Raw genomic sequence first — 15,143 nt, 5'->3', positions numbered from 1 at the left:
CTCGCTCAAACCCCTATAAGATTCCTCCCAAAATATAAAGTCAAATGTGGAGACTTTTTCAGCAGGTTCCAAACACCAGTTTCCACATGAGCACACGTTGACTGTTGCAAGGCTTACACGATATAGGAGCCAACAAAGCAAAGGGGAGTAGAAATCACTGACAACAATGCATCCCTTCCTGATGAGCTCGATGCATTCGATGCTCGTTTTGACCAGGAGGTTAGTGAAACAATACCACCTGTCCTGACAGCCTCAGGTGCACCCGTACACACAGTCACCGCTGCAGATGTTACATCAATCTTCTTGAGGGTGACCCCATGGAAAGTGACTGGTCTGGATAGAGTCCCTGGGTCATGCACTCAGATCCTGAGTAGACCAGCCGACGGGAGTATTTATAGACATCGTTAACCTCTCCTTACTACAAGATTCCCACCTACTTCAAGGCCACAATCATTGCAGTGCCAAAGGAAAATCAGGTAACATGCCTTAATCATTGCTGTCTAGTGGTTCTGACATCCATCATTATGAAGTGCTTTCAGAGGTGAGTAATGGGCACACATCAACTCCAACCTCTCAGATTGCTTTGATCTGCTACAAAATGCCTACCATCACAAAAGGTCCACAGCAGATGCCATCTCCCTGGCCCTGCTCTCATCCCTGGAACATCTGGATATCAAGGATACCTATGTCAGACTCCTATTTATTGACTTTAGTTGTGCCTTCAAGACCACAATTCCAACAAAGCTCATCTCCAAACTCCGAGATCCAGGGCTCTGCTCCCCCCTCAGTGACTGGATCCTCAAATTCCTGACCCGCAGATTGCAATCAGTGAGAATAGGCTACAACACCTCTACAATAATCCCCAGCAACAGTGACCTACAAGGCTGGGCAATCAGCCCCTTTTATATTCACAACTGTGTGGCCAAACTCAGCTCTGTCTTCATTTACAAATTTGCTGATGACAGCACCATGGTGGATGGGATCTCAGATGACAATGAGACAGAGTACAGGAAGGAGGTAGATTGCTTAGTGGCATGGCGTAAAGACAACAATGTCTTCCTCAATGTCAGCAAAAATGAAGGAGCTGCTCATCAACTTCCGGAAGCAGAGTGCAAGACACACCCCATCTGTATCAATGATGCTAAGGTGGAGGTGGTCAAGAGCTCCAAGTTCCTTGGCGTAAGTACCACCAACGATCTACCTTGTCCATCCATATTGACCTTGAGGTCAAGGAAGCACACCATCACCTCTCCCTCCTCAGAAGGGTAAGAAAGTTCAGCATGTCCCCAGTGACACATATCAACTTTTATAGATGCACCATGGAAAGTATCCTATCCAAATGCATTACAGCTTGATATAGCAACTGCTATGCCCAAGACCACAAGAAATTACAAAGAGCTGTGAACAAATCCCAATCCATCATGAAAACTACCTTTTATCTATTGACTCCGTGTACGCTTCCCACTGCCTTTCAGAAAACAGCCAACATAATCAAAGACCCCTCCCATCCCGGTTATACTCGCATCCATCAGATGGAAAATACAAAAAAGTTTGAAAACATGCACCAGCAATTTAAGAACAGCTTCTTCCCCACTGTTATCAGACTTTATTAATAGATCTCTCAAATTTGAGTTGATCTTTCTCTGCATCTTCTCTGTAGCCGTAATACTACATTGTGTGTTCTATTACCATGATGTACTTATGGAAGGTATGATTTGTCTGGTCAGCATGCAAAACAATACTTATTGCTGTATCTCAGTGCATGTGACAATAATAATTCAAATTAAAATCACTGATAATTCCCTTTGAAAGCTCTACAATATTCCACAGCTCGTTTTTCAGAGCCCATTGCTGTGATAACTATCTTCTCATCAGAACATCTGGGCCTGTTATTTTAATCCCTGATCCTTCACATGATATATCCTCATTAACATTTGTCTCTATCAACATGTTTTTCCTCATCATTCTTCAAAAACTAGCTCCCTGAAACTCATTTACCTTCTATCTTTCTATTTCACAGTAATATACGCAATACTCAAACAGGGCGGGTTGTCCTAGAGCTAGCCAAAAGTTATGTCAGGGCAGACTGAGAGCCGGAAGGGACTTAGGGACATGCTGCCTTAGAGTGGCCAGAAGGTGGGAGGGGACGGGTGAGTTGGGTGTCTGTATCCTATGCATCATTTCTGATTTAATGGAACTGCCTTATATGTATTTGTTACTGTTCCTGTTTTGTGATGACTAAAAGTGGGATTTGAGGTTTTCCTTACTTCTCTGAAAACTAAATGATGGGTGGGGTTTGCTGATCCTCTCCCTTGCAAATTGCTGTTTCTATGTATACAGCTGTAAATGTTACTTGTTTTGTATACTGTATTAGAGTCATAGAGATGTACAGCATGGAAAAAGACCCTTCGGTCCAACCCATCCCACCAGATATCCCACCCAACCTAGTCCCACCTGCCAGCACCCAGCCCATATCCCTCCAAACCCTTCCTATTCATATACCCATCCAAATACCTCTTAATCGTTGCAATTGTACCAGCCTCCACCACATCCTCTGGCAGCTCATTCCATATCCATACCATCCTCTGTGTGAAAATGTTGCCCCCTTACGTCTCTTTTATATCTTTCCCCTCTCACCTTAAACCTATGCCCTCTAGTTCTGGACTCCCCCATCCCAGGGAAAAGACTTTGCCTAATTACCCTATCCATGCCCCTCATAATTTTGTAAACCTCTATAAGGTCACCCCTCAGCCTCTGACGTTCAAGGGAAAACAGCCCCAGCCTGTTCAGCCTCTCCCTATAGCTCAAATCCTCCAACCCTGGCAATATCCTTGTGCAATATTAAATAACTTCCATATTTTCACCAAGTTCTTTGATTTATTAACGTCCCCTTGAATTTTGCAGTGACCTATAACAACTCATTTTTGCTCTTTTGCATATCTGGGAGTTATCCACCAGCACACTTTCACATTTCCCATGCTACCATTCTCTACAAGTACTCTGCATTTCAAAAATTAAAGGAAATTTTACATATTTGTTGGTTTACTGCTTGAATGTTGTCACAGGATAATAAATTATAACTTAGCTTTAAATTTTCAGGACTTAACAAAATCATATTCTCAACAATCACTGGTTCTAAGGTCATCCTTCAATGAGTAATATGCTCTAATGAAAGAAAAACAGGCATCTCTCTTGTTCTGGGCAGAAGAAATTATAACTAAAAAGGTTTGGCCCACTTTAATCCTCTAAACTGAATTCCCATTTGCTTTACTCTAAGAATCTGATAATGACTGACTAATAGTTTACTGGAACATATTCCATGTTAATTGTTACAAAAGCTCATAGATAACATTTTCCACAAAACAATGGCCATAACAGCAAAATACCTTTAAAGTGCACACATAAAAAAAAGTTTGATTAAATTACTTTAATGACAGCATGTAAATCAAAGTAGTGTATTACCAGCAAATATTTTGCAATGAATCATTTAAGTTTCACTTTTTAAGAGAATAAATTCATAAGCAAAACTAAAATGCATTAAATAAAGCGTAGATATATCTGAGTAAAACAGCTGCATTTCAACAAGTGAACAAATAATACAGAATCAAACCCTGTCAAATTATTAACTGTGTCTATTTTGCCAACTGCTGATATGGAAGGTTCTGCTGGTCAAAGTAGGACTCCGCGGTCCTATTTCCATGATGCTGTTAAAAAAAACTATATTTTGTCAGATAGACTGAATCCAGCCAATAAACAAAAAGAAGTCACCCTCACAGTTTCATATACCCTGCTGGTTATCACTATCTGCAGAATGACAGACATGGCATTTCAAAGCAATTCATTGTTTGTAACATTCAAACCATCGACAGATGTGTTAAGTCAAGATATAAATTAAAGCTTTTATAGACAAATCCTGCAGCAGTTACTTTCTGGTGCCACCCAACATCTCTAACAAGAAACTGGCAAAATGTTTGTTACAAACTAAGCCGACTGATTAATCATTTATCTCCATTGTATGAAAATGTGGAGTCACAACACTAACATTTTTTGAAGTTCAAATTGAATAAAATTCTGATGAACTTCCAGATTACATCAGCTGAAAAACCAATAAACAGACCAATACCAGTCAACTTTATTACCCAAGGAACTGGGCATTTAAACTGTAGTCAACAGCACGTTAGTACATAATACCTTCATGTTTATCGAGCCAGTGACAATCTTCGACCTGTTCATACAGCATACTGCAATATAAGTGGCATGCTTCTATTTTACAAACCAGCAGTTAAGTGAAAACAGTCATTCCTTCCTAATGTTATAATACAAAAGTAGTTTGTTATAAAAGTTCAATGTTTAATTTGACGTACTGGTGTAAGATTTTTTTTCATGGATAACTGAATCATAAAATAATCTCGGAATCAGTTAAACTGATTTATTAAACGGGATGAGGGGAACCTACTTCCGCACTGCCCACGGCAATACTTTCAACAGCTCTTTATTTTTTTTAATTAACTTCATATAATTTTATTACAACTTGCTGCATAGGTTTGTCTATTACTACTTTGAATATAAGTAAGTATGATTAAAATGTCACAGTTTAATGTCTGCTAATTTGATTAGTGTAAATTTACAAAAGCATGTATCAAAACCTCAAGCTAACTGATGAAAACTTGCGCGCTGGTCATAATCAGCTACATAAGGATTCATATGAGAGACAATATTCTTCAATTTAAAAAAAAACACGCATAAAACTAATTGCATCTGAGCATCATTTGCGCATGACATACTGTGCCGGCTGCTAGGCTTGTTCAACAAAGAAAATATTACCCCAACAATTTTTGTTGGCTTTTTGGTGGGGGGGTTGGGCAATGTCCCTTTAAAAACCTAAATTCAACAATGCAGCATATATTGACTTAACACACAAACCACAGTTTGTAGAATGCAACCAGACTTGAGCATCTCCCGGGTAAGCACCGAGAGGAACTGGAACATAAAATAACAAGCACGTTACCTGTACACATATCTCCAACGCTGTATTTCTACCTGACAGCACATTGCTACATTCACTTTCAGCCTTCATTCAGCCACCCTGTCTCAGAGGCGCATTTTTTGTTGTTGTTGTTGCACACTTTTGTTAGCTTAATGTCCTCCTGCAGCCATAGCTTTGTACTAACATCTATTTTCCAGGGGAGTTAGGTAGGTAGGTAGGTAGGTCAGTGAGAATAATGCTCTGTGGCGCTAGCACAGCATGCACTGGAGAGGTTGGATTACTTTGGTCTGATCGAGCAGAGAGCCAGCCAATGTGCATAATTCATGAAACAAGATGAGAGTCCGTTTGCCTTGGCTGTCATCTGGAGCATTGAACAGGCTGTGAAAAGCTGTTTGAGACCTCCCCTCGAAAAATCCTTAATCTGAAGTTTTGCATGTTACAGGGACAGAACGGGAAGCCTGACATACAAATAAGAGAGAGCAGCAGGATATAGGACAAAACAATCCAACTGCTTTCAATTACTTTTGTCTGGATACCTATCTGAGAGACAACAGTTGCAGCATAAGCAATAAAAATGGGAATTGTTTGATTCATTCTTGAACCGACAGAGCTAGTCACAAAGTTAATTAAAATATAGACTCCCAGGATTTTCACGACGACATTTAAGATTTGTTTTTCATTACGTGATGATGGTTAAGAAACAGCAAAATGCTTCAACTAGGTTTTTTATTGTCACCACTGTTGCTGCACAGATAACTTATTCTAAAACAATCTTTAAAAATCTCATGCCACAAAAAGCACAAATCATTGGAGAACAATAGATGGTTTCAATTGGAAAGCAAGCTTTTCTTCAGAGATTAAAAAAAGTTCACCCTGCACTGTGAAATTGAATAGGCAAGTAGTTAAAATGGAGCTCCTTTATTTGTCATTCTCTCTCACCGATTTTAAAGCTATTGTTTTTCTACTTGGTATTGGATGACTGTCAATAAATCGCACGGACATCATTGGTATGTAACTACATCTTGAGCAGGCAGCCGCTGAAGCTATCTGACCCGAAAGTGAAGTCCCTCTGATATAAGTAAGATATTTTCCTTTGTGAAGCCACAAAAGACTAGAGTGTTCTGCCACACCCCAGAGTTAATATAAACCCAGACAGCTAGGGGCCAGCCCACCTCCTACTATGCTCACTCAAGAGTGTGGGGCAGCGATATGTGATTTATCAGTGATGTGGAGATGCTGGTGTTGGACTGGGGTAGACATAGTCAGAAATCACACAACAGTAGGTTATAATCCAATCGGTTTGTGTGAAATCACAAGCTTTCCAATAGTGATCACAATTCCATAAGTTTTAGAATACTCATGGACAAAGACAAGAATGGTCCTAAAGGAAGGGCGCTAAATTGGGGGAAGGCCAACTATAGCAAAATTCGGCAGGAGCTGGGGACTGTGGATTGGGAGCAGCTGTTTGAAGGGATACATGGGGAGCCTTTAAAAACAGGTTGATTAGAGTGCAGAACAGACATCTCCCTGTGAAAATGAGGGATAGAAATGGCAAGGTTAGGGAACCATGGATGACAGGTGAAATTGTGAGACTAGATAAGAGGAAAAAGGAGACATGCATAACGTCTAGGTGACCAAAGACAGATGAAGCTTTGGAAGAATATCAGGAATGTAGGGCCAATCTGAAATGAGGAATTAAGAAGGCCGGAAGGGGTCAAGAGATATCTTTAGCAAACAGGGTTAAGTAAAATCCCAAAGCCTTTTATTCTTATATAAGGAGAAAGAGGGTAACTAGAGAAAGGGTTGGCACACTCAAGGACAAAGGAGGGAAGTTATGTGCGGAGTCAGAGAAAATGGGTGAGATTCTTAATGAGTACGTTGCATCGGTATTCACCGAGGAGAGGGACATGACAAATGTTGAGGTTAGGGATAGATGTTTGATTACTCTCGGTCAAGTCGGCATAAGGAGGGAGGAGGTGTTGGGTATTCTAAAAGGCATTAAGGTGGACAAATCCCCAGGCCCGGATAGGATTTATTCCAGTTTACTGAGGGAAGCGAGGGAGGAAATAGCTGGGGCTTTGACAGATATCTTTGCAGTATCCTCGAACACGGGTGAGGTCCCGGAGGACTGGTGAATTGCTAATGTTGTCCCCTTGTTGAAGAAGGTTAGCAGAGATAATCCAGATAATTATAGACCGGTGAGCCTGACATCAGAGGTAGGGAAGCTGCTGGAGAAGATACTGAGGGATAGGATCTATTCCCATTTGGAACAAAATGTGCTTATCAGTGATAGGCAACATGGTTTTGTGCAGGGAAGGTCATGTCTTAACAACTTAATAGAATTCTTTTCAGGAAGTGACAAAGTTGATTGATGAGGAAAGTTCTGTAGATGTCATATATGTGGGCTTCAGTAAGGATTTTGATAAGATTCCCCATGGAAGGCTGATGGAGAAAGTGAAGTTGCAAATGGTCCAGTGTGTACTAGCTAGATGGATAGAGAACTGGCTAGGCAACAGGAGACAGAGTAGTAGTGGAAGGGAGTTTCTGAAAATGGAGAACTGTGAGCAGTGATGTTTTGCAGGGATCCGTGCTGGGACCACTATTGTTTGTGATATATATAAATGATCTGGAGGAAGGTATAGGTGGTGTGATTAGCAAGTTTGCAGATGACACTAAGATTGGTGGAGCAGCAAATAGTGAAGGGGACTATCAGAGAAAACAGCAGAATAGAGATAGATTGGAGAGTTGGGCAGAAAAATGGCAAATGGAGTTCAATCCAGGCAAATGCAATGTGATGCATTTTGGACGATCCAATTCAAGAGTGAACTATACAGTAAATGGAAAGGTTCTGAGGAAAATTGATGTGCAGAGAGATCTGAGTGCTCAGGTCCATTGTTCCCTGATGGTGGAAACGCAGATTGATCGACTGGTCAAGAAGGCATATGGCATGCTTTCCTTCATCAGTCGGGGTATTGAGTACATGAGTTGACAAATCATATTGCAGTTGTATAAGACTTTGGTTCAGCCACATTTGGACTACTGTGTACAGTTCTGGTTGCCACATTACCAAAAGGATGTAGATGCTTTGGAGAGGGTGCGGAGGAGGTGCACCAGGATGTGGCCTGGTATGGAGGGTGCTAGCTATGAAGTGAGGATTATTTTCATGGGAAAGACGGAGGTTGAGGGGGGACCTGATTAAGGTCTACAAAATCAGGAGAGGTAGGGACAGAATAGCACGAAGCTTTTCCCCAGAGCGGGGGACTCACTTAATAGAGGTCATGAGTTCAAAGTGAGAAGCTTCACTTGACAAAGGGGTTATGCTCTGAAAGCTTGTGATTTCAAATAAACCTGTTGAACTATAACCAGGTGTTGTGCGATTTCTGACTTTGATTTATCAGTGGACAGACTTAAGGTTACCTGACATCCCTGGCAGTGGTTCGTAACTGAGCTCAGACATCAAAATAACGAATCCCTGAAATTTCTGAATGTCGGTGGAGTTCTTGTTCCATTCCCACCTTGCGTGAAACCCATTCAGAGTTCACATCCTCACCTAGAAATGATAGATCCAATTTTGAACTGCAACATTAAAGCACTGATCCTCAAAACCTTTAAAGTAATTCCATTAACAGTGGCCCTTATTTTGAAAAAAATTGTGAATTTACCCTGCCATCCAGTAGATGCCTAGCTTGTATCTGTGTCCTCAATGTTTAAAACAGATCGACCTTTTTTTGAAAGATATTTCCAATTATTGTATTCAGATGTGTTGTGTACCTGGAGCAGGTGGAACTTGAGGCCAGGCCTCCTGGCCCAGAGATAAAGATATTACTACTGTGCCACAACAGCCTCTCAAAGATTTTTTATATCCTTATTCTTATAGTAAGATCACCTCGAACATGCCTTGTTCCAGACTAAAACATTAGGTTCCCCCACTCATTGCTCATGATCGATAGATAATACGTTGTGAGAATTTGGGTTTAGTAAGGAAGATTTTGCTAATAAAATCACAAACCAAATTCTACATCCCTTTGTCTGCCTCAGAGATGAGAATGCTTGGGTAAAGTGTTTTTAATGCATGGATAACGTGACGGAAGGCTGGAGGGACGTTAATATTGTGCCATTACAGTATTTTAAAAAGGTTGTGAAGCGAAGCACAGAGCTATAAGTCTAATGTCAGTGGTGGATGGGATTCTGAGAGATAGGATTTACGTGCACTTGGAAAGTCAAGGACTGATTAGGGATAGTCAACATGGCTCTGTATGTGGGAAATTGTCTCTCACAAACTTGATTGAGTTTTTTGAAGGGGTTACCAAGAAGATAGGTCAAGGCAAAGGTGTAGACATTGTCTACATGGACTTTAGCAAGGCCTTCAACCTGAAAGACTGGTTAGTATAATTATGGGATCCAGAGAGAGAAAGCCAATTAGATACAAAATTGGCCTGGCGGTAGAAGACAGAGAGTGGTGTTGGAAGGTCATCAGTTGAATTGGAGGCCGGTGATCAGCTGTGTACTACAAGGATCCACTGTTGTTTGTCATTTATATAAACAACTTGGATGGGAGTATAGGAGGTATGGTTAGTAAGTTTGCAGGTGATACCAAAATTGGTGCTATTGGACTGTGAAAAAGGTTATCTAAGAATACAATGAGATCTTGATCAGATGGGCCAATTGATCAAGAAGTGGCAGATGGAGTTTAAGTTAGATAAATGCGAGGTGCTGCAGTTTGGTAAGGCAAATCAGGGCAGGACTTTTACAGTTAATGGTCAGACCTTGATGAGGTTGTTGAACAAAAGATGGGAGTGCAGGTTCATAGTTCCTTGAACGTTCCAACACATGTAGCCATAGTGATGAAGAAGGCATTTGGCACACCAGCCTTCATTGGTCAGGGCATTGAGTGCAATTCTAGTCAACCTGCTATAGGGAGGATGCTACTAAACTAGAAAGGATGCAGAAAAGAAATTGACAAGAATTTTGCTGCGACTGGAGGATTTCAGTTCGAGGGAGAGGCTGAATGACCCGGGACTCTTTTGCCTTGAAGCATCAGAGGCTGAGGAGTATCCTGATAGACCTTTATAAAATCTTGAGGGGCAAAGATAAAATGAATAGCTAAGGCATTTTCCCAGGATAGGAGAGTCCAAAACTAGAAGGTAAAGTCTTAGGATGAGAGGGGAAAAATTGAAAGGGACTTATGGCAGCAACTTTTCACACATACGTGTATGGAATGAGCTGCCAGAGTAAGTGGTAGAGGTGTTGGGAAGTCATGTTGCATCTCTACAGGCCATTCATTTGGCCACTGTTTGGAATATTGCTTGCAATTCTGGTCTCCCTGCTATAGGAAGAATGTTGTGAAACTTGAATGGGTTCAGAAAAGATTTACTAGGATGTTGCCAGGGTTGGAGAGTTTCAGCTTATAGGGAGGATCTGAATACACTGGGGCTATTTTCCCTGCAGCGTTGGAGGCTGAGGGGTGACCTTATAGAGGTTTATAAAATCATGAGGGGCATGGATAGGATAAATAGGCAAAGTCTTTTCCCTGGGGTGGTGGAGACCAGAACTAGAGGGGATAGGTTTAAGGTGAGAGGGGAAAGATATAAAAGGGACCTAAGGGGCAATTTTTTCATGCAGAGGGTAGTGCGTGTATAGAATGAGCTGCCAGAGGAAGTGATGGGGCTGGTACGATTACAACATTTAAAAGGCATTTGGAGGGGTTTCTGAATAGGAAGGGTTTGGAGGGATATGGGCCAAATGCTGGCAAATGTGACTAGATTTGTTTAGAATATGTGGTTGGCATGGACGAGTTGGACTGAAGGATCTGTTTCTGTGCTGTACAGCTCTATGACTCTATGACTTTAAATGAACCCAATTCTTTTTGACCCCTTTGCTTTGCCTCTTTTGTTTTCTCTTCCCACTCTTTTTATTTCCCCCAGATCTATCTGATTGTCACATCAGTTTCTTTTAAAGATAATCTTACACATTTTTTTGTGGGAGAGGACTTTTGGATGGGTGTGACTGTTTTCCATGTTAAGCGAATACAGGTCTTGAATATAAGGGGCCAGAGTAGGCTGTATGAGAAAGGGAAAAACAATGACTGCAGATGCTGAGAATCAAATATTGGATTAGTGGTGCTGGAAGAGCACAGCAGTTCAGGCAGCATCCAACGAGCAGCAAAATCGACGTTTCGGGCAAAAGCCCTTCATCAGGAATAAAGGCAGTGAGCCTGAAGCGTGGAGAGATAAGCTAGAGGAGGGTGGGGGTGGGGAGAGAGTAGCATAGAGTACAATGGGTGAGTGGGGGAGGAGATGAAGGTGATAGGTCAGGGAGGGGAGGGTGGAGTGGATAGGTGGGAAAGAAGATAGGCAGGTCGGATGAAGGGCTTTTGCCCGAAACGTTGATTTCGCTGCTCGTTGGATGCTGCCTGAACTGCTGTGCTCTTCCAGCACCACTAATCCAGTATTTGATTTTCAGCATCTGCAGTCATTGTTTTTACCTTGTTGATTTTAACCCTACTGTGAATCCTCTTGCAAGGATGCCTGCCTTGAAGAAGTTTTCCTCCTCTCTCTACAAGAATCTCAGGGAGTCCCTCTCCCACTGCAACTCCCAGGTCATTTCCTCCTTGACTTGTCCGACCTGCCTATCTTCTTTTCCACCTATCCACTCCACCCTCCCCTCCCTGACCTATCACCTTCATCTCCTCCCCCACTCACCCATTGTACTCTATGCTACTCTCTCCCCACCCCCACCCTCCTCTAGCTTATCTCTCCACGCTTCAGGCTCACTGCCTTTATTCCTGATGAAGGGCTTTTGCCCGAAACGTTGATTTCGCTGCTCGTTGGATGCTGCCTGAACTGCTGTGCTCTTCCAGCACCACTAATCCAATGTATGAGAAAGGGAAACAAGTCAAGATCTACAGAAGCTGGTTTCTGCTTCAAAAAAAGGAGCTACGGGATTCATTCCAGAGACAGCGCTGGGTTCCAGTTTTGTAAGCACTTTTTACAGCTTGCTATATTCAAAAGAAGTCAGATTGTTACCTGCAAAAGCTCTTATTTATTTTATCTCCTGAGTTCCCACCTTACTATGCACCAACAAGTTGGTGTACAGGAGTATGGCCCAGATTCCACAGGCTGGGTACTGAAGAGACCAATGTTAAGTCATCTGTGAAATTAGCTGTTACACATTCATTCAATTTTAAAATTTTGGAGCAGTAGACCTCCACCTTCACCTCCGTCCAAGACCCCAGCGAAGCCTTTTCCACATCCATCAGAGTTTTACCTGTGCTTCCACACGTCATTTATGGAATCCGTTGCTGCCGATGCAGGCTCCTCTACATTGGGGAGACAGGATGCCTACTCGCAGAGCGCTTCAGAGAACATCTCCGGGACACCCGCATCAACTAATCCCACCGCCCCGTGGCCGAACACTTCAACTCCCCCTTCCACTCCGCTGAGGACGTGCAGGTCTTAGGATTTCCCCATCGCCACTCCCTAACCATCTGACACTTGGAGGAAGAATGCCTCATCATCTGTCTCGGGACTCTAACCCCATGGCATCAATGTGGATTTCACCAGTTTCCTCATTTCCTCTCCTCCCATCTTATCCCAGATCCAACCTTCCAACTCAGTAACGCCCTCATGACCTTGGCTTAATTGTCCATCTTCCTTCCCATCTATCAGCTCCACCCTCGTCTCTGACCTATCACCTTCTTCCCCACCTCCATCTACCTAACTCACTCTCAACTACCTTCTCCCCAGCCCCACCCCCCCCCTCCCATTTATCTCTCAGCCCCCCGACCCACAAGCCTCATTCCTGATGATGGTCTAATGCCCGAAACATCGATTCTCCTGCTTCTTGGATGCTGCCTGACCTGCTGTGCTTTTCCAGCACCACACTCTCAACTTTATTCTTATTTGTTCATTGGATGTGGATGCTGGTAACTATAGAAAAAGTGAGGAGCAGGAGTAGGCCATTTGGCCCTTCGAGCATACTTCTCCATTCAATATGAGCATGCCTGATCGTCCAACTCAGGACCGTGTTCCTGCTTTCCCCCATCCTCATACCCTGTGATCACTTTTACCCCAAGGACTTTATCTAATTACCCATCCCTAACAAGTACCACAATTTGCGGTTCTCTGTGTGAAACAGGGTTCTAAATATATTTACATGAGTTTGTTATGATTCAGTTAGAATAACTGGCAATGATCATGAAGGTTGCTGAAGAGATTGTTCAGTAAATATGCACACAGCCAATAGTATTCTCGTAAGTGATTTTTGACACATTAATTTAAATTAATAGTTGAAGGTACATAGTTGCAAAATTACTCCAATTTTTTTTCTCATTGGTGGGAAGTGTGAGAAGATGCAATATAATGAACCGGTTCTGTAAAGCTCTTGTTTGGAATATTTATTTAACATGCTGTAATTTTAAATCACTTGTCTATCATGCTGTCCAAGGAGGTTAATGAATTGAATGAGTTGAAGGTCATCAAATAAACTGATCGTTCCTAAAATATTAAATAATCAAAGATCAAGCAATGAGTCAACTCTAATTTCACTCATTTTCCTTTCTCGATAAGTACACTCTGGTAATCTTTGTGAAAAAAAAGCTGAAGAAACTGTCAGAGCAAGAGGTGACAGACATTGTCAGCTGAAAGCTTTCAATTCCAATGTGTTCCAGATCTTGAAAAGCAATACTGTTACATTTGTTTATCAGTGAGTTACCCAACTGTCTCTCCTTCATTTTGCTGTCAAAGTAATTTGTGACGCCAGCCATTCGTTATCCTCAGAAATCTGCCATGTTGAAAAGACAGATTGAACACTCCAGCTCTCTGGAGCAATGCAGCCGTAACAAACATTTAGACAATTGTTTACTGTGCCCTCACTAGAAATAAGAGTCACAAAATTGTATATATTTTTAATAGAAATGATAAATAGACAGAATAGTAAGAAAATAAAAAAATAGAATTAACCTCTGGATGCATGATGTGTATTGGGGAACAGCTTATTTCACTAAAACTCCCACTTCAGACTGGAAGGGAATTATCCTGGATGAAATTAGGTGCAGTAACATTTATGGTATGCTGCTCTTCATATCAACTGTAGCAGGCCTGGTGACATATTAGGTCACCAAATTCCTCTTGCTTCAATGCCATTTTCTACAAAGAAATAGTTCCTACTAATATTTTTTTCTCTGCTTTCCTGAAGATGTCAACTCTTTATAAATGTGTTTCCTTCCTGCAGCAGCAAGGAAACACAGAAAGGTTCTGTTAACTTTGAGTGGATGCAGGAGGTTGGCAAATCTCCCAACGAAGGCCTGGCTGGATATGGCCAAGGATGGAAGCAGCATCATGAATATGAGTGTAATAATAGAAACAATTCAATGAATTAGTGAGGTCTGGCAGGATGGGTAGTGTACATGATGATAACATTACAGTCCTGCATGTCCCAAATGACAGTCCAAGACACACTGCACTAGTGCAGATACTCTCAAGTCAGTTAGCATCGGCTGGTGTTTTGAACAGGAGGCATGAGCTAGTGAGGAAGTGAACCATGTGCAGGAGGAGGTAATGGAGGCAGTGACGGTTGCAGCTGGTCCACATCGGAGGATTAAGGACAATGCTCAACTTCACTCAGACACCCAGTCCCAGGTACATCATTGAAGAGCAGTTACTAGGGAGGCAGATCTGACAGATACCAGCACAATTCACTAGAGGTGTTTGACATGGTTCTTCATCAACAATGAAAGGGACCATCAATGTCATGAATGGAGCTGTATCATTGGTGTAGGAATACATGATCTCTTCCACTGAGATCGAAACATAGAAAATAGGAACATGAATAGCTCATTTGGTCCTTCAAACCTGCTCCTCCATTCATTATGATCATAGCTGATCATCAACCCAATGGCCTGTTCCCAATTACTAGATTACATTACAGCGTGGAAACAGGCCCTTCGGCCCAACAAGTCCACACCGACCCGCCGAAGCGCAACCCACCCATACCCCTACATTTACCCCTTTACCTAACACTACGGGCAATTTAGCATGGCCAATTCACCTGACCTGCACATCTTTGGACTGTGGGAGGAAACCGGAGCCCCTGGAGGAAACCCACACAGACACAGGGAGAATGTGCAAACTCCACACAATCAGTCGCCTGAGTCGGG

General features: G+C 42.2%; 1 protein-coding gene across 8 annotated transcripts in view; it reads right to left on the bottom strand.

Moving 5' to 3' along the window:
- The window catches only part of LOC140478000 (E3 ubiquitin-protein ligase MARCHF1-like), a 554,637-nt gene that overhangs the window by 170,128 nt on the left and 369,366 nt on the right, over positions 1–15,143 (bottom strand). Inside the window, exon 1 of one of the 8 annotated variants that reach the window (XM_072571709.1) lies at positions 5,009–5,345. The exons of 6 other annotated variants lie outside the window; for them this stretch is intronic. In XM_072571709.1, coding sequence (XP_072427810.1) covers positions 5,009–5,077 — 69 coding nt within the window. In that variant the 5' untranslated portion in view covers positions 5,078–5,345. Of the gene's footprint in view, positions 1–5,008; positions 5,346–15,143 lie in introns of those variants that run through there. One more of the 8 variants, XM_072571867.1, reaches the window with a different exon arrangement.

This window comes from Chiloscyllium punctatum, chromosome 1 (genome assembly GCF_047496795.1).
Source record: "Chiloscyllium punctatum isolate Juve2018m chromosome 1, sChiPun1.3, whole genome shotgun sequence".
Lineage (NCBI taxonomy): Eukaryota > Metazoa > Chordata > Chondrichthyes > Orectolobiformes > Hemiscylliidae > Chiloscyllium > Chiloscyllium punctatum.
Note: the sequence above shows the minus strand (reverse complement) of the source record. Positions and strands in the feature narration are given on the sequence as shown.